Below are 24,822 nucleotides of genomic sequence, written 5' to 3'. Positions count from 1 at the left end.
GCGTGTGCTATTCCGCGCGATAGTGGCTAGCGTGTGCAGCATTTTAGCGTGTGCTATTCCGCGCGTTAAGGCCCTAACACACCTTTGTAAAAGGAGCCCTAAGTTGTACTGTATATCTAACAAAGGAGTCCTTTTATTAAGGCGTGCTAGCCGTTTTAGCACCTGCTAATATTTAGCGTGCGCTAAAACGGCTAGCATGCCTTAGTAAAAGAGAGGGAAAGTATTTAAAAGCAAGGAAATAACACTCCAAACAAAGATCAGATTTGTCTACACACTCATTTTCTCAGTGGTCAATTACGGTTATGAAAGCTGGACCCTACGAAAACAAGACAGAAAGAAGATTAACTCATTTGAGCTTTGGTGCTGGAGAAGGATTTCATGCATGCCGTGGACCGCCAGAAGAACTAACAAATCGATTCTGGAAGATATCAAACTGGCTATGTCACTCAAAACCCAAATGATGAAGTTACAACTGTCTTATTTTGGTCACACCATCAGAAGAGAGAGATCACATGTTTGGGAAGATTGAAAGAACCAGGTAAAGTGGGTGACCTGCAACCAGATGGCTAGACATGTTGAAAACAACCATGGGTATGACGCTGGAGGACCTTACCAGATTAGCACAAAACCAATTTCTGTTTAGATCTGTAACTCATCAAGTTGCTAGGACTTAAAACATGGGTCAATGGCATCTAACACTTTGGGCTCCTTTTACAAAGGTGTGCTAGCGTTTTTAACGCACGCACCGGATTAGCGTATGCTAGCCGAAAATCTACTGCCTGCTCAAAAGGAGGTGGTAGTGGCTAGTGCACGGGGAAATTTAGCGTGTGCTATTCCACGCGTTAAGGCCCTAGCGCAGCTTTGTAAAAGGGTCTCTAAACATGTGTGTAAATACAGAGAGCTACCTTACATCCACCCCTTTGCCACCCACTCCTAAATTTAGAAGTTTACCCCCTAATTCTATGAACCTGGGTGCATAATTTTGTAACTAGCACACAAAATTACATGCACAAGTTATAGAATAGCACCTAGCTTTGGGGACCTTTTACTAAGCAGTGGTAAATGCTAGCTCATAATTACCACAGCTTAAAAGGGTTTACTATAGGATGTGCTCAGGTGTCCTGTCATAATTCCCAAATCTGCACATACTACCTATTCACTAACAATTATTTTTTCTTTTTTGGTGGAGGGGGTGTGTCTGGCATGGAGAATGGGCATCCACATTAGCACGCAGAAGCTAATTAGCACAGGATTACCACTTAAGCTCTTACCACCTACAAAATGGCAACATCAGCATATGGCCATTAATTTAAAAAATAAATAAATAGAGAATCATCCATTTTACTGCTGCAGTAAAATTGGCTTTAGCACGCCTAACATATAGGTGCACTAAGGCCACCTTTTATTGAAGATTAGTAAAAGGATCCCTTTAATTGTTTGAGTGCTAATTGGCTTTATCTACCAATAATGACCCGTAAGTAGCAGTAACTGATGCCAATTTGAAGTTATGCCCACTACTGCAATTAAGTGCTGTTCTATAAAATTAGCACCTACATTCTATAGTGTGTTACTGCAAAGGGGCATTAACATGGGATGGGCATGACCTCTGGAAGATGAGCACAGGGCTTTTACCTGGTGAATCACAGCCACTTCCTTTTGGTTGTGGGGGTTCCTACCATGACACCTTAGTGATCCTAGCCATGTGAAGGTGAAAATACCTGAGAAGATCATAGCTTAGCAGATCCCTGAGCTATCATATCAGATGTTAGGAAGAAAGATATTAGTGGAAACTGCTGCGGCTCAAAGGGTACAAGCCCTGTTCCCATCTTCCAGAGGTCATAGGTTCAAATCCCAGCACATATTTTAATTGTGGTATTCTACCTTGCAGGTGCACCTTGATGATCTCACAATGAGGTCAGTATTGTGCAGCTGCACACTTCCCTTTGCAATGAAGTAGAAGCCATGCTAAAGTCTGTATCTGTTTTTTCAGTTTTTAAGCATTTTGCAAATGAAGTTACCATATTTTTCGCTCCCAGTACTATTTTCAAAAGTCCCGGTGGTCCAGGCAGGCAGACACCCCCGGTACCTTTTTTCTAAATTCTGGTGGTCCAGCAGTGCAGAACTGTGTCTCCTGCCCCTCCCTCACTGGACAGCTGCCTCCATGCCTTGGCTGAGTGAAGTACATTGCAGGCGCAAGCTTTTCGCTGCCAGACTAGTCCCGCGATGCTCACTGATTCAGGCCTGCCTGGATTCAGTGAGCATCATGGGACTAGGCAGGCAGCGAAAAGCTCGCACCTGCGTTGTGCTTCACTCAGCCAAGGCATAGAGGCAGCCCTCCAGCAAGGGATACAGTGTTGGACCACTGGACCACCGGAATTTAGAAAAAAAAGGTACTGGGGGTGGGGGTGTCTGCCTGCCTGCTTGCCTGCCTGGACCGCTGGAATAAAAAAAAGGTACCCCGGGGGAGGGGGGGCTGTCTGCTTGACTGTCTGCCTGCCTGCCACTAGACCTGCCCTGTGCCCTGTCCCGGCCTACTACTGGACCACCAGAGGGGCGACAGGGTACAGGGCACAGGGCAGGCCTAGTGGAAGGCAGGCAGGGTACACCATTTGCTTTAGAATTTTTATTTTTGGGGGGGTTTTTCCTCTACACTAGGTGCGTCTTATGGAGTGAAAAATACAGTATGTAACCAATCTATATATATTTTTTCTTGTGCTTTCTTTGTTTTCAAGAATGAGCTGATTGGAGTCAGAAAAAAAGGCTAGCTTTTTAACAAGAAACCTAAAGCTATGTTTTTCATGTGCTGTGCTTCAGTTAATGGATGTTTTCCTCTAATTAGCAAATAGCATTGCTGTTTGTCCACAAAAATAGAAGGTTTTGCATGCAATATATCTGTTTTGATGTGCCCTGTTTATGTGGTGCTTTATTAAATGTATTTTGAGCTTAATAAAGCAAAAATAAAATCCCAGAGAGCTATTTAGCAGATTGCATTAAGGACGTCCAAATTGTGTCTAAGTTCCGTCCATAGAACTCAGGTCTATCTGAAGCCCAAACTATGCTCAAAAGTAGACCTCCTTTACAATGCCTATAGGACCTAGTTTTACAATTGCTATGCAACTTGCTAGCTCACTGTGTAGTACACTGGTTAAACCTACAGCCTTCTACCCTAATGTTGCTGGTTCAAATCCCAGTCACCCTGTCTGATGAAAGAAAAATAAATAAAAGCATTAAACAGATCCAACTCCCAGTATCACAATTATAATGAAAAACACCATAAAATTGCCATTCTAATAACATCATCATTATAAAATATTATAACATTAAGGACATTGTTTGAACGTCTAACTCTCACCTAAAACCTAATTCTCTACAGAACGCCTAAAATTTAGATGTCTAAACAGTGCTGAGTGCCGCTGAGTGCAATTCTACAAAGGACGCCTATCTTAGACGTCCATACAGCACTTAACTTTAGATGCATTTTGCAGAATCAGGGCCCTAATGTCTACACTATACTTCCCTTGTAAAAGACTCAACTCCTTATATCTCTCACTTTTCTTCCTGGCATGCTGTCTTCTTACTCCTTACCCTACTATGCATTTTATCACTTGAATTGTAAATTGCCTTGAACCTAATTAGGCATAGTGACTCATAACTTGTAAATTAGATTAGATTTTCAGTACAGTGCAGAGCAATTCCTTGTGGCCTAAGCAAAGTATTCTGCAGCTTTTCTAAGATCATGGTGATAGTGGCAGCAAATATTCACATGCAGGTAATCCAAATGCTTCTGTATCTGGATGGCTGGCTCATTTAGGCTGGCTTGGTAGAGGAGGGTGATGACAATAGTAATCCACATGTTGAAGCAGTTCATATGGGTGATGAATTATTCCAAGAGTCAGTTGGTATCCTTGCAAGAGCTTGAACACCTGGGATACCAGGTAGAAACATAGAAACATAGAAAATGACGGCAGAAAAGGGCCACAGCCCATCAAATCTGCCCACCCTAATGGCCCACCCTCATAACTTCACCCAGCTAGAGATCCCACATGCGTATCCCATTTTTTTCTTAAAGTCTTGCACGCTACTGGCCTTAATCACCTGCAGTAGAAGTTCATTCCAATGATCGACCACCCTTTCGGTGAAGAAATACTTCCTGGTGTCACCATGAAATTGCCCTCCCCTGATTTTCAGCGGATGCCCCCTTGTGGTCGAGGGTCCTTTAAGAAGGAAGATATAGTCTTCCACCTCGATACGGCCCGTGATATATTTAAACGTCTCAATTATGTCCCCCCTCTCTCTACGTTCCTCGAGTGAGTATAGCTGCAATTTATTCAGTCTTTCTTCATATGGGAGATTCTTGAGCCCCGAGACCATCATTCGTTGAACCGACTCAATTCTCAGCACATCATTTTGATACTGTGGCCTCCAGAATTGTACACAATATTCCAGATGAGGTCTCACCATGGATCTGTACAAAGGCATTATGACTTTGGGCTTCCGAATGACGAAACTTCTACGAATACAACCCATTATTTGTCTAGCCTTGGATGAAGCTTTCTCTACTTGATTGGCAGTTTTCATGTCTTCACTAATGATCACTCCTAGTCACGTTCTGCTTTAGTCCTAGCTAAGGTCTCACCATTTAGAGTGTAAGTTCTGCATGGATTTCTGCTGCCAAGGTGCATGACCTTACATTTTTTAGCATTTAAGTCTAGCTGCCAAGTCAAGGACCAATGTTCCAACAAGAGTAGGTCCTGCATCATACTGTCGGGCAAAGTGCTGTTACCTACTATGTTGCATAGTTTGGCGTCATAGGCAAATAATGTTATTTTACCTTGAAGCCCCTGAGTCAAGTCTCATATGAATATGTTGAAAAGGATCGGTCCCAAGACTGAACCCTGCGGCACTCCACTGGTCACCTCCGACGTATGAGGCTATGTTTCTCTCATAAGAACATATGATCAAGTTGCAGATGCAGAAAAGAGCTTTTTGTGCTCAGCGTGTCCCTTAAGCTTTGAACTACCTCCAGTTACTTGATTTCATGGCAGCAAATGGAGGATATACCATAGGTGACAGCACATATGTAGCCTCTTCAGAGGGTACTGTTGTCTCCTAGAATCCCTTGGTCCCAGAACTTCAATATATGCCTTTACCTGCCAGATTCCCTTCACCGGAGCATAGTGTGAGAGTGAAAGCCAGTTAATCTTCTCTAGGTCTTACACAATCCTCTGGATTGAGTTGTGGTGACCACAGATATAAATCTCTTGGGTTGGGTGGCCCATTGTCTCAGCCAGCTCGCTGAAACTCTTTGGTTGCAGATGAAGGCAGATTTGACTATCAACAGATGAAACAAGGACCATTTGCACAGTGCTGCAGCATTTCCAGCCCCTGTTTCACAGCAAGGCAATCTAGGTAATGCCCAACAATACTACGGCTGGCTGGGTGAAGCAGCATTTCCTCATTCTCTTGGTGGTACACATTATAGAGATAGACAATATACAGGTGGACTTTTTCAGCTGGAATGTCTTAGATCTAGAATAGAGAATGACACGGTGACGGTTTACCCGCGGCCACCGCATTTAAGCCGCGGGTCACCGCCGAAAACGGGGAAGAAAACTAGCAGTCGCTGCGGTGACGGGGACAAGGCCATTCACCGACCGCGGAAACGGTGAACAGGTTTGTCCCCGCGGGCCAATGTACCCCCTTCTAGGAACCGCTACTACGGCTGCAAGTCTCCCCTCCCCCCAGCGATCACGGCAGGAGGGCACCCAACCCCTCCTGTAGACCCCCCCAACGGCCCTCCCGACAATCGCAGCAGAAGGGTACCCAACCCCTCCTGCCGGTCCTCCCAATGGCCTCCCCTAAGATCGCCGGCAGGAGGGTACCCAACCCCTCCTGCTGGACCCCCCCCCCCAACGAACCCTCCCACCCCGGAACCCCCTTAGTCTTACTTTCCAAGTTGGACCGGACAGCTTCTCGCTCGTCTGACCAACAGGCCTGCCTCCGTCCAAATGAGGCGGGCCCGCCCCTCCCCTCCCCTGACTAACCCACAGGATCCTAGGGCCTGATTGGCCCAAGCACCTAAGGCCCCTCCTATAGCGGGAGTGGCTTTAGGTGCCTAGACCAATCAGGCCCTAGGATCCTGTGGGTTGGGCAGGGTAGGGGCGGGCCCGCCTCATTTGGACGGAGGCAGGCCTGCTGGTCAGACGAGCGAGGAGCTGTCCGGTCCAACTTGGAAAGTAAGACTAAGGGGGTTCCGGGGTGGGAGGGTTCGTTGGGGGGGGGGGCCAGCAGGAGGGGTTGGGTACCCTCCTGCCGGCGATCTTAGGGGAGGCCATTGGGAGGACCGGCAGGAGGGGTTGGGTACCCTTCTGCTGCGATTGTCGGGAGGGCCGTTGGGGGGGTCTACAGGAGGGGTTGGGTGCCCTCCTGCCGTGATCGCTGGGGGGAGGGGAGACTTGCAGCCGTAGCCGCGGTCACTATGCTAATCACGGCAGGGAGATCTTTGCCGCGATTAGGTACAGCGGCCGCGTCTACTTACTATATAGGCTAACATTGTAAGCATTTAAAGTACATGTCGTGTTTGTTTTTGCATTGCTAGCCCCAGGGGTGGTGGAAGATTAGTGATTGAAAAACTGTATGAAAAATAACTATTTTAAATTTAGTGATCAAAATGTGTCAGTTTTGAGAATTTATATTAATTAATTTTTTCTCTGCGTGTTTTGTTTTTGTATAGTTATTAACTAATATTTAACTAAGTTTTAAAGTTTTAAAGAATGTTTCCTTTATACGTAAATAAAGAAAAGTTAATGGGATTGCAGTGGCGGTGACGGGGCGGTGAATGGGGTGGCAGTGGCGGTGACGGGGCGGTGAAGAGGATGGTGAGACGGGGACGGGGCGGTGACGGGGATGGTGAGACGGGGACGGGGCGGTGACGGGGATGGTGAGACGGGGACGGGGCGGTGACGGGGACCAATTTTTTCACCGTGTCATTCTCTAATCTAGAAGAGTGGAAGCTGAGTCTGTTAACCTTCCAGTCCTGTTGGGAATTCCTGTGTTGTGACTTGATGGGGATTTGGGGAAATGTAAAATATCCTCGGTTCATTAGCACTAATGCTCTCATTCATTCATGGCTTCAGCCAGTGGCATACCAAGGGGGGAAGAGTAGAGGAGGTGGTCCGCCCTGGGTACAGCCCATAAGAGGGTGATAGGCTGACTCCTCCAAGGCCCGGTGCTGGTGTCAAGAACTTCTTCCCGGCAGCAGCAGTGTTCTCAATTTGCTGCTCTTGCTGTTGTCAGGCCTTCCTCTCTGCTGGGTCCTGCCTTCACAGAAACAGGAAGTAGGTGGGACCTGGCAGAGAGGAAGGTTTGGCGCTGGAAGAGCAGCAAATTGTGAACGTTGCACTGCTGACTGAAGGATGACAAAGGGAGGAAAGGGAGAGAAATGTTGCACCTGATTGGGGAGAAAGAAGGAGAAAGGGAGGGAGGGAGAAAGAAGACCAGGGAAGGGAGAGGAGATGAAAGAGAGATGCCAGACCATAGGAAAGGAATAATAATAATAATAATAACAGTTTATATATCGCAGGACCGTGAAGTTCTATGCGGTTTACAATAATTAAAAGATGGTACAACTTGAGTGGAATAAACAGAGTTAAGAGCTAGTGATTAGCAGGTATAGATTAACAGTTATTTTGGAGTAAGAATTGTACAGGTCAGCTGCCTAAATACTTCAGGAACAGATATGTTTTTAGGCGTTTCCTAAATTCCCCATACATAGTAGGCGTAAGCAATTGATCTAGATCTTTACCCCATAGTGCTGCCTGATGTGAGAGAAGGTGTTGATGATGTCTTTTAAGTTTACATCCTCTAACTGGAGGGGAAACAAAATTCAAGTATGAGCTTCTCTTATGTCTGTTGGCTGAGAAAGAGAAAAGGTCAGTTATATATTTAGAGGCTAGACTGAATAGTGCCTTAAAGCAAAAACAACTAAACTTAAACTTCACATGCGCCTCCATCGGCAGCCAATGCAGTAGTCGGTAGTAAGGTGTTACATGATCGGCTTTCTTCAGTCCGAAGATCAGTTTAATCGCTGCATTTTGCACCAGTTGTAATCGTCGCATATTCTGTTGGGCAATTGCCAAATAGGCGATATTACAGTAATCAAGTTGACTTAAAACAAGGGATTGTACCAGAATTCTAAAAGCTGACATGTCAAAATATGCTCTAATGGACCAAAGCTTCCATAGAGTGAAAAAACTCTTTCTGATTAAGGAGTCAACCTGGTCTTTCATGGTTAGGCTCTGATCCAATGTTACACCCAATATCTTCATAATAGATTGAATAGGGTAGGGAAAGGAGGCAGGGAAAGGAAGGAAAGAAGGAAAGGAGATAAGGACATAAGAATTGCCGCTGCTGGGTCAGACCAGTGGTCCATCGTGCCCAGCAGTCCGCTCACGCGGCGGCCCTTAGGTCAAAGACCAGTGCCCTAACTGAGACTAGCCTTACCTGTGTAAATTCTGGAACTTATCTAACTTTGTCTTGCATCCCTGGAGGGTGTTTTCCCCTATAACAGCCTCCAGAAGAGCGTTCCAGTTTTCTACCACTCTCTGGGTGAAGAAGAACTTCCTTACGTTTGTATAGAATCTATCCACTTTTAACTTTAATAAATAATAATAATAATAATAAATTTTTATATACCGCCATACCCGTGAGTTCTAGACGGTTCACAACAGTTAAGCATAATACAAACAATGCAAATTGTTTGAGATTCGACAAATTAAGTGCATACAATATAAAAATAAATACATAAGTTTCAAGTTTCAAGTTTATTAAAATATTTGATTTGATCGCAAAATCCATGCGATTTACATTTAGTTAAGAATTAAGTTTAAAAAAACAAATGTAACAGGACAATTGGAACTATTTTGACATAACAAAACATGTGGAAAAGGGAGTAAAAAAAATTAAGGATTAAATACAATTCATAAACAAATAGAAAAGGGGTAGGTAATAAAACAAGAGGTTGAGGAGGGTTACCCACTTAATTTTCACTTGCCAGTGCTGCTAGTTTACTGTACAGTATCCTAATATAATAGAATTTAAATGATTCAGTTAAAAGCATCCTTAAAAAGCCAGCTTTTTAGAAGACTTTTAAACTTATTAAGTAATTTTTCTTCTCTTATATTGATCTGGAGTGAATTCCAAATCTGAGGGGCTGTAACAGAAAAAAATTGTATCTCTCCTTGAATAAACTTATTTTAGCAAAGGGACTATTAGTAAAGATTTTTCTTCGGATCTTAAAGATTTTGTGGGAGTATAAGGAATTAGAAATCTTTCGAAGAATGCAGGAGCTTTGTTAATTAGTATTTTATGCGTAAATAATGCTATTTTATATGTAATTCTGTGGTTTACAGGTAACCAGTGCTTTTCTTTTAAAAGAGGAGTTACGTCAGGGATCTCAAAGTCCCTCCTTGAGGTCCGCAATCCAGTCGGGTTTTCAGGTTTTCCCCAATGAATATGCATCGAAAGCAGTGCATGCACAAAGATCTCATGCATATTCATTGGGGTAATCCTGAAATCCCGACTGGATTGCGGCCCTCAAGGATGGACTTTGAGACCCCTGAGTTATGTGATCTAATTTTTTCTTTTTAGTAATTATTTTTATTGCGGTACAATATAGGAAGGATACAACAATGTTAAAATAAAGTAAAAAGTTAAAAGAATATACATTAAAAACCCAACCTGTTAAATAATTGAGTTTTTATCTGTTTTCTAAAATCGAGATAACAAGCAGCTTCTAAAACAGTTTTGGCCAGCCATAAATTCAGTTTGGCCGCCTGAAAAGAAAAGGTTCTCTCAAGGAACCTTTTATAATGACATAATTTTATTGAGGGATATGTAAACAAGTGTATTCTTTGAGAACTCTTGTTAGTATAATTCAAAGTAAAATGAGGAGTAAGATAACCCGATAACATGCCAAATACTGTTTTGTAGCAAATGCATGAAAACTTAAACAAAACTTTGGATTCCAGTGGCAACCAATGGAGCTTTTGATAAAAGTGGGTAACATGTTCCCATTTCTTTAAGCCAAAAATAAGGCGGATAACCATATTCTGAACCACCCTCAATTTCCTGAGAATTTTCTTGAAAGCGCCCAAATATATGTTGTTACAATAATCAAGAATACTCAGGATGGAAGACTGAACTAACAGACGAAAAGAGGTTTCGTCGAAATACTTCTTAATAGTGCAGAGTTTCCAAAGCACCGAGATACTTTTCTTAAATACTAAATCAGAATGTTTTTCCAATGTAAGATGTTTGTCCAAAGTTACTCCCAATATTTTAAAGGATTGTTCAATATTATAATCCATCCCATTCACATGTATCATAGTTTCCTTGATTTTATCATTAGGGGCTGCTAGGAAAAATTTAGTTTTTTTCTGTATTTCATTTTAATTTGAAAGCAGTCATCCAAAGTTTGACCTCTCGTTCTCTCTACCTTGGAGAGGGTAAACAACCTGCCCTTATCTACCAAGTCTATTCCCTTCATTATCTTAAATGTTTCGATCATGTCCCCTCTCAGTCTCCTCTTTTCAAGAGAGAATAGGCCCAGTTTCTCTAATCTCTCACCGTACGGCAACTCCTCCAGTCCCTTAACCATTTTAGTTGCAATTCTCTGGACCCTTTCAAGTAGTACTGTGTCCTTCTTCATGTACGGCGACCAGTGCTGGATACAGTATTCCAGGTGAGGGTGTACCATGGCCCAGTACAGCGGCATGATAACCTTCTCCAATCTGTTTGTGATCCCCTTCTCAATCATTCCTAGCATTCTGTTTGACCTTTTCGCTGCCACCTTGCATTGTGCGGACAGCTTCATTGACTTGTCGACCAATACTCCCAAGTCTCTGCAAGACCCTGGGGGGGTCTCTGCAAGTACTGCACCGGACATCCTGTATTCGTGTATAAGATTTTTGTTATCGACATGCATCACCTTACACTTATCCATGTTAAACCTCATTTGCCATGTCGCGGTCCATTTCTCGAGTGTGTTTATGTCATATTGCAGGTCTTTGCAATCCTCATGCGTCTTCACTATTCTGAATAACTTCATATCGTCTGCAAATTTAATCACCTCACTTGTCGTACCAATTTCCAGGTCGTTTATAAATATATTGAAGATCACGGGTCCAAGCACCAAACCCTGCGGCATTCCACTGGTGATGCTTTTCCAGTCCGAGTATTGTCCATTTACCCCCATTCTCTGTTTCCTATCCGCCAGCCAGTATTTTAATCCACGTGAGTATTTCACCCTTGATTCCATGGCTCGCAATTTTTTTTAAGTAGTCATTCATGAAGAACCTTGTTGAACGCCTTCTGAAAATCCAGATATAGTGTCGACCGGGTCTCCCTTGTCTATCTGCCTGTTTACTCCCTCGAAGAAGTGTAGCAAGTTCGTCAAGCAAGATTTTCATTTGCTGAAGCCGTGTTGGCTCGTCCTCATCAGATTGTGTCTGTCAAGGTGATCAATGATGCAGTCCTTTATCAGCACCTCTACCATCTTTCCCGGTACAGAGGTCAGACTCACCAGTCTGTAGTTTCCCGGATCTCCCCTCAAACCTTTCTTGAAGATTGGTGTAACATTCGCCACTTTCCAGTCTTCCAGAATCCTGATTTGATCAACAGATTGGCTATTAGTTGCCAGGCCATGGAGGGGGATGAAGGGATGCCAGGGCATGGAGGGGAGGGATGGGAAGGTGACAGAGATGCCAGACCAGGAAGAAAAGAGGGAGGGAAGGAAAGGAAAGGAAAGGAAAGAAAGGAGATACCAGAGCATGGAGGTAGAGGGAGAGGTGGAAGGGAAAGAGAGGAGACAGATGACAGGGCATGGAGGGAGGGAAGGGAAGGAGACTGAGATGCCAGCCCATTGGGAAGGAAGGGAAAGGAAGGAAAGGAGATGCCAGAGCATGGAGAGAGAGGAAGAGATGGAAGGAGAAGAGAGGAGAGAGATTCCAGGGCATGGGGGTAGGGAAGCAGATGCCAGTTGGGGTGGGAAGGAATGAAGGAGAGGAGGGAATGGAGACAGAAAGAGAAAAATGTAAGGGAAAGAGAAAGAGGGCGGATGCTGGATGGAATAGAGAGTGAAGAGAAGATGAGGAAAGCAGAAACCAGAGATGACACAAGGTAGAAAAAAGATTATTTCTTTGTTGCTTTAGAATAAAGAAGTTTTATAGCTGTATTGATAAACATTTATAAATAGAAATGGAAATAAGGTAATCTTTTTGTTGGCTAATTTTAATACATTTTTTTACTAACTTTTGGAGACCAAATTCCCCTTCCTTAGGCAGTGGCATACCAAGAGGGGGGGGGGTTCACCCTGGGTTCAGCTCCTAGGGGGTACTCCTCTGATCCCTTTTTATATGGGAGTGCTTGTATCAAAAAATGATCAGCCTCAGGTGTCACATGCCCTAGGTATGCCACTGGCTACAGCAAAGCCTCTAAACAGTTTTTCACCCCGGTCCTTCATCATCAGAGTTCTCCAGAGGGTGACCAAGTACCATGCCTCATAATCTTTATAACCCCAGATTGGCCTCACAAGCTCTAGTATGCAGACCTAATTTGTCTCCTGGTGGATCCCCTGCTTCCTCATCTTCACTGCTCAGTCAACATAGAGGATCAAGATTCTTTTTTGTCTTATGGTCTGACTTTTCAGAGGCATCCTCTGAGAAATAAGGAGTTCTCCTCAGAGGCAGTTTATGTCCCTGGTTTAAATCAATGAGTGCCATGCTTGTCAGGGGTAGTGCATTGAGTACAGTCATTACCCATGGCAAGAGGAGCTTGCCATCCTGGAATGTTCCCCATCCTGCAGTGTTTGCAACAGGGACTAGAGCAGCAATTGGCTCTCAGTTCTATGAAGGTTCAAGTGGTAGCTCTCTTTCATTTCTGGGGCAAGGTCCAGAAGGTATCTCAGGCAGCACACTGTGTCATGTGTTTTTTGCAGGGCATGAAACACATTCAGTCCTCCCTCTGCTCTGTTTTACCACAGTGGGATCTCAATTTGGTTCATAACACCTTGGCAGGACTGCCTTTCAAGCCCCTGAAGTGACCTACTCTAAAAGATATTATATTAAAGATTGTGTTCCTGGTTGTTATATTCAGTCAAGTGGGTTTCCAAGTTACAGACCTTCTCCTGCAGGACCCCATACTTGAGTTTTGCAGATGGAATGGTTACAGTCCATCATTCTTGCTGAAAGTGGTTGGTTTTGTCATTTCATGTGAATCAGGTGTGTCTCTCTCTGCATCTGTGAGAGAGTAGGATCGTAGAAACATCATAAATTGGATATTTACCTGGTACTTTTTAGAGTCCTGGAAGTCATGAATTCCTTCTTTAAGTCAGATAGACTTTTTGTCTTGTTTTAGAGACTGTGGTGTTCAAGTCATCTGTAGCATAGCAGATTAAGGCTTCCATCAAGACAGTTTACATCTTTCGTTAGAAAGCAATGCACCTTGGACTTGACACCCACTCCATGCAGGCACAGACAACTTCCTGGGTGAAGACCCAGGCAGCTGCTCCAGAAAATATTTTTAGGGCATTGATTTGGTTATCATATCATTTTCCTTTGTAAAGCATTACAATACTGATGTCTTAGTCGTGATTCAGAGCCATGATTCAGACCAGGACTTTGCCTTCTCCTGTCTCATAATGTACTGCTTCTGTATACCCCATTCCTCTGGACTAGTCTAGCAGGATGAACAGGAAGGTGAAATGTATTCATACCTGTTAATTTCCTTTCTTTGAATACCTAATACTGTTGGACCAGTCCAAGATCTGCCTTGAAAGCCTACAAAGTTGGGAGATCTGTCTGGGCTCTGCTCACCTTACACTGTGAATAGTTTCATAGGTAAGAGAAAGTTAAAATATTCTGCAGTGGTTCCCTAAGGGATTACACTGTGATTTTTCTCTGTTAGATTGAGGTATTTTGGCCTTGTTATACTAAAGGTTTCCAGAATGCACCAGCCCTTGCACATGTGATGTTATTGGAAGAGTTCAGTTTCTCTACCTCCATCTGCTGGTAGGAGGATGCAACCCATTCATCAGTATTGATGGTTTTTGAAGAGTCCCTTAACAATCTTTCTCAATTCCACAGCATTTTCCTGTCAAAAGTGGTAGGCTTAATCTTGTCTATGATGGTAGGATTTTTGCATCCCAAAATATAGTCCTGGCAATAAAGATGAGTTCTTTCCATGCTTGAACAAAGTTCTGTCAATAATTATGAGGTATCTGCATCCCAGATCAAGGCAATCAATGATGGGGTTCTTAAGTCAGACTCTGAGCTTGACAGTATTGGTAGACTCTCCAAATCGCACAGCACATTCTCATAATTCTTGGTAGCTCGATACACTAATTTTCTCTTACGCGGACTAAAAGTATCTAAGCATATACATTATAAACAGCATCTTCACAATTTGTACAGGACTATGAATGCAGACTTGGCAGCAGTGATGTATCCTAATGCGCACCATGCAGATACTTCTATTTCATGAGAGTAATTCTATAACAGGGCACCTAGTATAGGTGCTGGTTATGCTAATTCAAGCCTATTCTATAAAGAAAAGTAGGTGCTTACTTTATTTACAGAATATTAGCACAAGTGGCAAGGAACATGTGTTCATCTAGGCACGAACAATTACACCAGCCCTATAGCTAATGTAAATGTCCATGCCTATATGTAAGCATGTACAGAAATAAATGGTAGCATTTTATAATTTATATACATACATCTGCGCTCCACCCATGCGCTGCCCAATCTCTACCCGTGCGCATTCCCACCAGCAAAGTAGGCACTATCAAAGCATGCTTTGTACTTTTCCACTAATTGATATTATATAAGAGGCCACTTACGCTTGTAAATGACTAGAATACCGCCATTGATGTGCCTTCTTGCAGTCTAAAATTAGGCAGCTCCTTATAGAATTACCCTCCATTTGTCTACACGAAAGAAATATTGAAGCATTTGAAACTTATTCCTTCAATGCAAACATTCCATGTTGAACAAAGCAAGCACATGATGATATATATATACATATATATATATATATATATATAACAATGAGTTCTTTATGGTAAAGGTGGACATACTGTCAGCCTTGGTTGAGGATGTGCTGATGCCAACATAAATTCCTTGGTTTTGCAGTATATCCTTTGAGATGTGGAAGGTAACCCCTTTTATTCCATCTCTAACAGGTAAAAAATAGTTCTAGCACTGGGGTAAATCTTTGGGGGATTAAAGCTTTTGGTTCAAATTGTTTTAGGTCACATCTCTTCTGAAAGCAGATAGAACAATATTTCATTTTCTTAAGCTTTTGCTTCTCTCTAGTTTTAGACTTTTAGGGTTTGGCTCACTAGGTTTTTTCATTTGGTGTCTTTGGAAGCAAAGCTTAGTTGATCAGGCCCTTTTGTCACCTGCCAAAACTATTCTATGCTTTTTGAGATGCATGTCCACATTTGCCATAAGTTAAAGATGGATTTCTTGAAACAATATTGGCAAATACAAATGAGCGTTACAAATTATGGACTAATCCAATTAAGACAGTCAATAAATTATTCTTTATTTCAAAAAACTCAAAGAAATAACATCAATACACCCAGTCTACAGACCGATTAGTAGACAGGAATGTCTCTCAATGTTCCTCATCTTGGATAATAAGATTATATAATTTATTTAAAAAAAAGGAAAGGCTTTCAGCACTTGAAAGAGTTGAGAAGGTGCTGTGCTCTTTCTCCTAGCTCAGTGTAAGAGTAGTAATTCTTAAGATGAGGAACAGTAGAGAGAAATGGCATGTCCCACACTATTACGTCAATCACAATGGGTAAAGGTGGTGGATCTGAATGTTAAAGGTGCAGACATTCCTTTCAAACTGATATTTTTAATGTCATCCACATTTAGTGAGAAGTGAATTTCCAGAAAAATGCCATTAACGAACGCCAGAGCAATATTAAAAGCACATTTGATAATAGATGGACATCAATTAGTTCCAAGCTACAATATTACTTCTATGGGAATATAAAACAGCAGGATGCATTTAAACATTAGTCATTCACCTGTCCAGAAACCAGAGTTAACCTTTGAGATTTACTGGGCCTCAACTGGATATCCTATGCAGCCACTGAAAACTCCATGGATTTCAATGGTGCAACTCGTGTTCAAAAGTGATACATGTGAATAGTCAACATTGTATGTAAAAATCACTGACTGTTTAGAAAAGTTCTACAAAAAGGACTCTTGGGGTTTCTGAGCCCAGAACAACATGCCAAGCACATATTGTTCCACTGGCAACCTTGTTCCTACTCATTATTATTGACTTGATGTTTTTGGACTGATGAAATGATGCTGGCTGCCAAAATGATACAGGATGACAGTTAATCAGACTATTTTCTTCTGGTATATTTAGTGGACTAGTGGAAGGTGCCCCTGGTGTCCAGATGTTATATATTTGGCCTATACAAGCGCTGACCAACATTAAGATTTTAGTCCTATTGTGATTCTCAGGTTATTAAAGGAGAATGTTTCTCTTGGGTTATTTGCATGTTGGATTATTGGCCTCCCCAATGCTATTAGCCATGTACTATCAAAGACAAAAACAGAAGCAGAGCCACTACACCTTTGACTTGCAAGCTTGGTTATTCATGACGAAAAAAATAAAAGAGACAGATGAAAGAAAGACACAGGATACAGGGAATATTGTAATTCCCAGCACAGAACAGTAACACACAGGTAGCATTGACACTGTACCTAGAGAGGCTGCCCTCAGCGGCCAGGCCCTTGGAGTCATCAAGGACATTAGGTTCACTGCAGGAGGGGTAGGGAGATGAAGCATTTAGGGAAAGAAAATGCCAAAAAAAAAAAAATGCATGCAACTGTCTGTTTCCAAGAAAATCAAATAATAATAGAATATAAAAAAAGTAAAGGACAGAAAAAAATCATTTGGGTTGGCATTCCTTCATAAAGGTTTTAGAAGGGGGCTGAAAGGAAGAGCACTCAAATAATCATTTTCTATATATTAAAGGGGCAATGTATAGATATAAGTGAAACATAATTTATATACTGTTAAGTGCATAAGCATGCCAATGCTATCAAACGATATGTTACTTAGAATAAGAGTGTTTCATTTGGTGTCTGGATATTAGGATTCCTGCTTGTTTATTCAATCCTTTCTCTAGCTATTACTGTGTTTGATTTTTGAAAATTAAGACTGTTTCATGTGTTGAGTATCAGATTACCCAGTTATGTAAAGGACAATAGTATTATATTTGACACCTGGAAAACTTTGAAATTTATTAACTAATTAACAGATATTCCAGTGGAGAATCCACTTTTCAATCCTTATGGCTAAACTCCAAGATTCAAATTGGCAAGTCTGGGATCTTCTGGAAGCAATGGATGCAAGCAGGTATACGTACACTAGATGATGTTACGTCAGATGGGAAAATGCTTGATTTTTCATGACTGCAACAAATATTTGGTATTACTAAGTCTTCAAATTATAAGTGGTTGCAGTTGAAGCAAGCCATTCAGAAGGGGTTCCCTGATTGGCAAAGTCTAAAAAATCATTATAGCCTGCAGGTCCTATCCTTCCAGACAAATTTTTTAGGACATCAGCCTGTCCTGTGGTATCTAATATAATAAAATGCTAGGCCACGCATGCGCACTCCCATCTGCGTGCGTCCATTTTCCGTGAGATGTAGGGCACCTTAGGTAGGAATGCGCATGCGCGCTTACGTCACCAGCCGCCGATGCCTCCACAAGCCGGGACCGCAGCCAGCCGCTGATCTCTGTTCCTCCAGAGAGCGGGCAGGCGGGGGGGGGTGTTTTGGAGGAGAGGGATCGCGGCCGCTCAGCGCCCCCACCGAGGAGCCCAGCAACTTTTCGCCCCGGATCGGGACCCGAGTCCTTTGCCCCTCCCCCCTTCCCTTCCCGCAGATCCGACTACCTTGGCGATTCAAGCAGTGTGTGCAGCAGTCTTCACACGCTGCTTCGGGCCCTTCTACTGCCCTGATTTGCTCTGCCGCGTCTCTGATGATGTCATCAGTGACGTGCCAGAGTAAATCAGGCCAGTAGAAGGGCCCGAAGCAGCGTGTGAAGACTGCTGCACACGCTGGAATCGCCAGGTTCGTAGTCTGTACCGCGGGAAGGGAAAGGGGGGTAGAGGAAACGCTAATGCTGCTGCAGGGAACTGGTGTGGGGGGAGGGAAATGGAGGGGGAGGGAATGCTGCTTTGGACAGACAGACAGAGGGAGGAAGGGAGACAGAAAGAAAAGAAGAAAGACACAGGGGCAGGGAGATACACAGAAAGACAGAAAGACAAAGGGGACCAGGGACAGAGACAGACAGAAAGAAAGACAGCGGGAGTCGCATCAGGAGGGGTGTGGGATGCGGCAGAGGGAACTTTTCCAATGGGTGCAACTGGGCGGCTGTCGGGAACCTCTGATCAGGGGCAGAGCAAGGTAAGTGTATCATAGGGATAAGAAGGAGGGGGGGAGAAAAAGGAAGGGTCGCCTACTGCTGGACAGGGGGAGAAAGAAAGAGGTGCTGCTGGACAGGGGGGAGGTAAAACAAAGGGAGAAGGGCTGCTGCTGCATAAGGAGAGCACTGAAGGGGTGGTGGTGGACACAGCGGAGGTAAAAGGAAGGGAGAATGGACAGGGGGAGCAGGCAAGGGGTGGTGATGGACAGCCAAGAAAAATGAAAGACAGAAAGAAAGAAAGCGGCTAAGGAGAGAGAGAGAAAGAAATAAAGACAGACACACACACATATATTCTAGCACCCGTTAATGTAACGGGCTATAAGACTAGTAAATTAATATCTGATTTCTTGAATAAAAAAACAAAAAATAGTCTTAGAGACATTTGGAGCATTGAGATAAAGCAGTATATTTCTGGGCCTTGGAGGATGAGATGTACAGCATCAGCGTCTATGAGACAAACATGGTTTTTCTTGTTACATAGATTGTTTTGGACCCCGGTTAGGTTAAAAAAGTTAGACTGTTCTACATCTAATAGATGCTGGCACTGTCATCTAGACATTGGGACACTGGATCATCTGTTATTCTATTGTCTTTTGATACTTAACTTTTGGAGATCAATATGGGGTAATATTAATAACATATTGGAATCATCAATTCCACTGATGTATGAGGCCATATGTGGAACACTATGAGGTCATGTGTGGAACAATATGAGGTCATATGTGGCACACTATTACATTTGGATCGATATAAATGCCGTCTTTTCATAATCATGACCGGGATAGCCATGCAGATGATTTCCCGTAATTGGAAGAATTATGACCGCTTAAAGTTTCCTTTTTGGTGGGCAAATCTGTGTTCCAGCTATAGGTATGAAAAAATGAATGCCGATAGTTTGGGGCACAATAACTTATTTAAATTGGTTTGGGGGCCATTGACATCTTATATTACTTCAATATAGTAGGTCTTTGTTTATGAGTCAATTTTCATTTATTTTCATACACATCCAGGGAAGGGGGGGGGGGCTATTTCTGTCCTAATTTTGACCTTTAAGTATTTGGGCGGGTGGAAGATGGGAGGACATCATTAATTTGAATAGGGTAAGTTTATTGGGAAAATCTATTTTTCTGTGTTTTATTAATTAAGCATTGGATGGGTGGGGGGAGGGGGATATGATTGCTTATGTACATTTGTAAGTTGAATGTGCTTTTATTAACTTAACATATGCTATATATATATTGTGTCTTGCACTATTGACGTTTGGAAAATCAATAACGAATTTTTTAAAAAAAAGAAAATCACTGTGCGTAACTATGGTTCAGGAAAATGGTATACAAAGAGGACCATTTTCAATATGACTTGGACGTTTTGTGAAGTGTACCCAAAAATTAGGTAGAGAAAATGGCAAAATGTCTTTTTTGGGTTTTTTTTAAATGACCTTTCTAGATGTATTTGACCTTAGTGCATCTTTTTTTTTACCATTTTCAAAAAAAAAAAAAAAAAGTCCAAAAGAAAAAGGCTCAAAACAAGCCATTGGGATGTAGTAGACTGGCCACATAGAAATCCAAGCAGAGCCACGGGGCACCCTAGGGGGGACTTCAGTGAACTTCACATAAGGGGTCCCAGGTACACTTCTCACCATAATCCCTATGGGGAGCACTCCAAAACTCGCCCAGGGTGCCAGTGATAAAGGGCGCCAAAATCCTTCCCTCTTCCCATAGTTCAGAGCCACAGGATAGGAGGGAGGGAAGAAAGAAGGATGCCGAATTGGGATTTTGATACCCTTTATCGTCAGTGGGGGGTGGGGATGGGATTTAGAGATGGGGGAAAGAGAGTGGAAAGAAAAATACCAGATTGTAAGCTGTGGGGGGCGAGGGGGAGGAGGAGGTGTCAATATAAAAGTTGGCTCAGGGCGCTAAAGTCCCTTCAGCCATCCCTGGACAGATTAACTAACCTGGTTTAAACAACCTACTTCAGGTAAAATTTGCCCATTTGCAAATGAATTTCATAGCAAATCTTTGCAAGAAACTTTGCTATGGAGCCTAGCCATAACAGATAAATTTATACCTTACTAAAATGGTTACCTGTTTAGTGAAAACTGTCATATAAAGATGTCTTCACCTACTGGTGTTTGCTTCATTGTGAATTAATGGATTGTTTTGCTTGATAGCATTGTACCCGCTCATAGATATGTGCTTTCATTAATTTTCAAGTATAAGTTTTGTATATATATAAAATCATATTTACATACCTGATTCTGGATCACAGTTTTGGGGCCTAGCCCATAAGAATCTGTTGTATTAGACTGTTACCACAACTAGTGTTATTTTGCCTGAGAGAGTGTTGCAGAATCTGTGTTGATGCACTGAAGTGAATGATAAACTCAAGTGAAGCTTTCTAATGTGATTTCAGCTTGTCAAAAAGGCACTAGTTGGTCATGAGTAATGTGACCATTTATTTTTTTCCTCAAAACAGGACATCTACTTATTTTTAGGTAATAACATTGTAGATATCTGTCTTTCTTTCTTTCTCTCTCTCCCTGCCCCCCTTTCTTTTTCTCTCCCTGCCCCCCTTTCTTTCTTTCTCTTTTCCTGCCCCCCCCATCGCCGCAAATTTCTTCAAGCCACAGCCGCTGATTTCTTCCTGCTTCCCTGACGCCGACGCAGCAACAGGCCAGATGCATGCAGCAACTTTACAAGTGTCGGGTTCACAAGCCCTCCACCCCCCACCCCCCACCCCCCCGACGTCAATTCTGATGTCGGAGAGGAAGTTCTGGGCCAGCAATTGGCTGGCCCGGAACTTCCTCTTCGATGTCAGAATTGACTTGGGGGAGGGGGAAGGCTTGTGGGCCTGCCACTTGTAAAGTCGCATCCCATTGTCCCCAAGCACAGCACCTTTTTAAAAAAATTGTTACAGTGGGTTGCTCTCTTTCTGAAAACGGGACATTTTGGCGTCCCAAAGCTGTGCTTGGGGACTACGGGATAGGCTACCTAAAAACAGCATGGTCCCATTCAAAACGTGATGTATGATCACGTTAGCCATGAGGGAATTTCTCCTTCACATCTCTCATCTTTGGTTGCTGGCATTTTGCAAACATTTTAATGTGCTCACAGACACCGAATGAATCACTGTGTTTTTGTACACATTCTTTAAAATCTCATGTACTGTGGGGCCTCTTTTCTCTCTAGTAAAAAAAAAAAAAAAGATTTGATACTGGCCTCACACTTTTATGACTTGAAAGAGCTGTCACTCAGTGATCTATACATTGCCCCAATATCAACGCATATTTGCAAATGTCATAAATAAATCAAGACAAGAAAGTCAACCAATGCTTATTTTCTAAACCCCACCTCCCTTTTATAAAACTGCAAAAGCGGTTTTTAGCACAGACCGACGTGCTGAATGTTCAGCGCTACTCCCGATGCTCATAGAGTTCCTATGAGCGTCGGGAGCAGCCAATGCTCATAGGAATTCTATTTTACTGCTGTGGCCAGCAATAAAAAAGCCAAAAGCGGCTTCATAAAAGGGGGGGAGGTGAACACAGCATTGAGGGCCCCATTTACAAAGCCACGGTGGTGATGCAGCCGTACTAAATGCACCAAAGCCCATTCAATCCCTATGAGCTTCAGTGTATTTATTGTGGCAGCATCGCTAATACAGCTTTGTAAAAGGGGCCCTGAATGAACCAAATCACTCAACGGTATAAAAAATTGAATCGAATGGATCAGGAGCTGTTCACTGGAGAACACACTAACTCCAAGGATTTATTTTACTTTACAAAACTTTTCTTTTGTATAAATTGCTTTATGTATGGTCAGGCTATTATACTTGCTGAAATAGGGTAAGGCAAATTGTAACTTCAGTATTGCACTGACAGAATGTTTTGTAGTTGGTTAGTTTCAAAGCAGATCACAGGTCCATTCAAACTAAACTATTTCTAGTTACCTTAAAACTTTCTTTAACATGGTAATTCAAGGGAAGGCAAGCTCACCCTACCACTCACCCCCTCCATCCCAAAAAAACACATGCCAAACCAAACAGTACCTTTAGCTAGCTTTAATGTGAAAAATAATTGTCCTCGGACCCAAATATGATGATCAGAACTTTTCATTAGAGTCTAATTATATCACACCCACAATCTCTTATCCTACAAAACTTTTTGTTGTGATTAATTGTGTAACAATCAGACTCTCTGCTGCCAAAATATTTAGTAAAGAATCAATTCCTCTGTTGGGATCTTTAAAACATAACCTTTTAGTGTCCCCCCATATATTTGTTTATTACTTCTGCATGAACTACAATGCTTGTCTGTGAGATCCTGATATAATCCTATGCTACATTTATGTAGCATATTTAACTCTCCCAAACCTCTCTTTTTCTAAGGGCAATAACTAAAGTTTTTGAATATGTAAGCTGTATTTACTTTCAGTAGTTTACTTTTGTACGTTTCCCCCACATTTCACTTTCCTTTGTGAGGTTGGATAACCAAAGTTTTACCCCATAGTCCATACATGATTCAACGAATACTTTATAGAGTGGAAAAATAACATGTCTGTTCCTTGGTGCTATATCCTGTCACCTCACATGCTCTTTAATGCACACCTGGATAACCCAGCTGGTGAAAGAAGTTACTATTATATGGCAAGAGCAAGCCTATCCAGAAATCAGACCCAACTTGGAGCTCACTGTACCTGAAAGCGCAGGGCCATAGACTCAGAACTTTTCAATGTGCAATTAGTATCATGTTAAAATGAGCAGTATTTATGTAATGGCTTCCAAGAAGGAGAAAACTGTTCAGTATGCTAAATCTAGAACGACAATGTTGTCCGTGGCGGGGATAAAATTATGGAATTCCCTCCCTGGCATTCTGAGGACCTGTTCTGATCGTTTACAGTTTAGAAGGACGTTGACGGCACAACTGTATGTGGAGGCTTTCCTCTGAAACTTTGCTAGTAAGCGTATTTGATAATAAATTTGAATTGTGATTACTGCACCTTATTAAGTGGGGATGGATAATATGTAAATTCGTTGAGCTTTTGATGTAACTTGACTAAATTACTATGTGATTGTGATGTAACTGAATACATTATGTAACTGTATTGTCCATGAACTATTGTGACTGTTTTAATTGTTAACCGCTTAGTTATAGGTGGGCTAGAAACTTTAGAAATAAATAAATAAAATAAATTGATTCTAGAACTGTAAGTCTATGATATCTATTATGGATATTGTAGTCATGCTCTTCCAGTTGGTTACCTAGATGGGAGATTTAAATACCGGACTAGATCAAAATCACAGACAAAGGTGACCCGATCCCATCTCTAGGCCCTTGGAGCTGCACTATACAGAACCCAGGAGTGTAAGTGGATAACTAAAACTGCACTAGAGGTTAAGCTTCTGCTCTCCCCTTTGTTCACAACACTACTTTTTAATGTGGAAGGGAAACAATCTTGACTCTAAAACCCACCTCCAGCAAACATTCTGCCGAAGAAACCTTTCTGCATCTTGTCAATCACATTAACGTGAATCAAGAAACTCAAAGCTACTTATTCCTGTCCATTTGAATTGCATGCTCAGCCGAGCAAATAGTTTAGTACCTATGAAGGCAATTTAGCTAGTTGGAATACAACATGTTTAATCCCCTGGAAAGCTCTTGTTTTACAATGGTACCTTTTCATTCTACTGGTAAAACTATAAAACAGAGAATTTATTTTGTAACTTTGATAGGTGGGGAGGTTTCATAGAAGTCAATGTCTCCCCTGGGTTAATGTACAAGAGGAAACTACTCCAGTTCTGCCCAGGAAGAGATATTGACTGGTAACACAGTATGTCCTAAGTTCTTTAAATAAATTTTTATTTTATTGAAAGCCAAAATTTGGTCTGGACCTTGTTTTGAAGCAAGGCATGTTACTAGCTGCCCTGAAAGTCTTCATTTCCTGAGCATTTTGATCTTATAGACAGATATAGTTCCATTTTTCTCCGAAATTCTTAGATGCATGCACAATTTTTTATTTTTTATAATTTTTACTCTCTGTCCATTACCTTTGGCTAGGAAGCATGACCCCTTCTGGTTGAGGGGCAGACATACTAGAGACGTGGCTGGAAAATCGTCGCCTCCCGATGGCACTCATGAGATATGCTTCTTGCTCACTTACCACACTGGGCATGCTCACTGAATCATCTGGCGAGAGGAAATAAAACACACACAGGGGATTTTAATTTTTTTTTTCTTCTGGTAGACATTCAAATTCTGAGTCATGAATTACAAAGCGTCATTCAAGTAGGGCTGTTCAATTTAAGAAAT

The 24,822-nt window shown here is 42.2% G+C and overlaps 1 protein-coding gene across 1 annotated transcript in view; it reads right to left on the bottom strand.

Moving 5' to 3' along the window:
* Positions 1-24,822, bottom strand: part of UNC80 (unc-80 homolog, NALCN channel complex subunit) — a 392,207-nt gene that overhangs the window by 35,368 nt on the left and 332,017 nt on the right. The window contains 2 exon segments of the mRNA XM_033945805.1: positions 16,788-16,844; positions 24,561-24,699. Coding sequence (XP_033801696.1) covers positions 16,788-16,844; positions 24,561-24,699 — 196 coding nt within the window.

Source organism: Geotrypetes seraphini, chromosome 5 (assembly GCF_902459505.1).
Source record: "Geotrypetes seraphini chromosome 5, aGeoSer1.1, whole genome shotgun sequence".
NCBI lineage: Eukaryota > Metazoa > Chordata > Amphibia > Gymnophiona > Dermophiidae > Geotrypetes > Geotrypetes seraphini.
The sequence above is the reverse complement of the archived record's forward strand: the minus strand, read 5'-3'. Positions and strand labels throughout refer to the sequence as shown.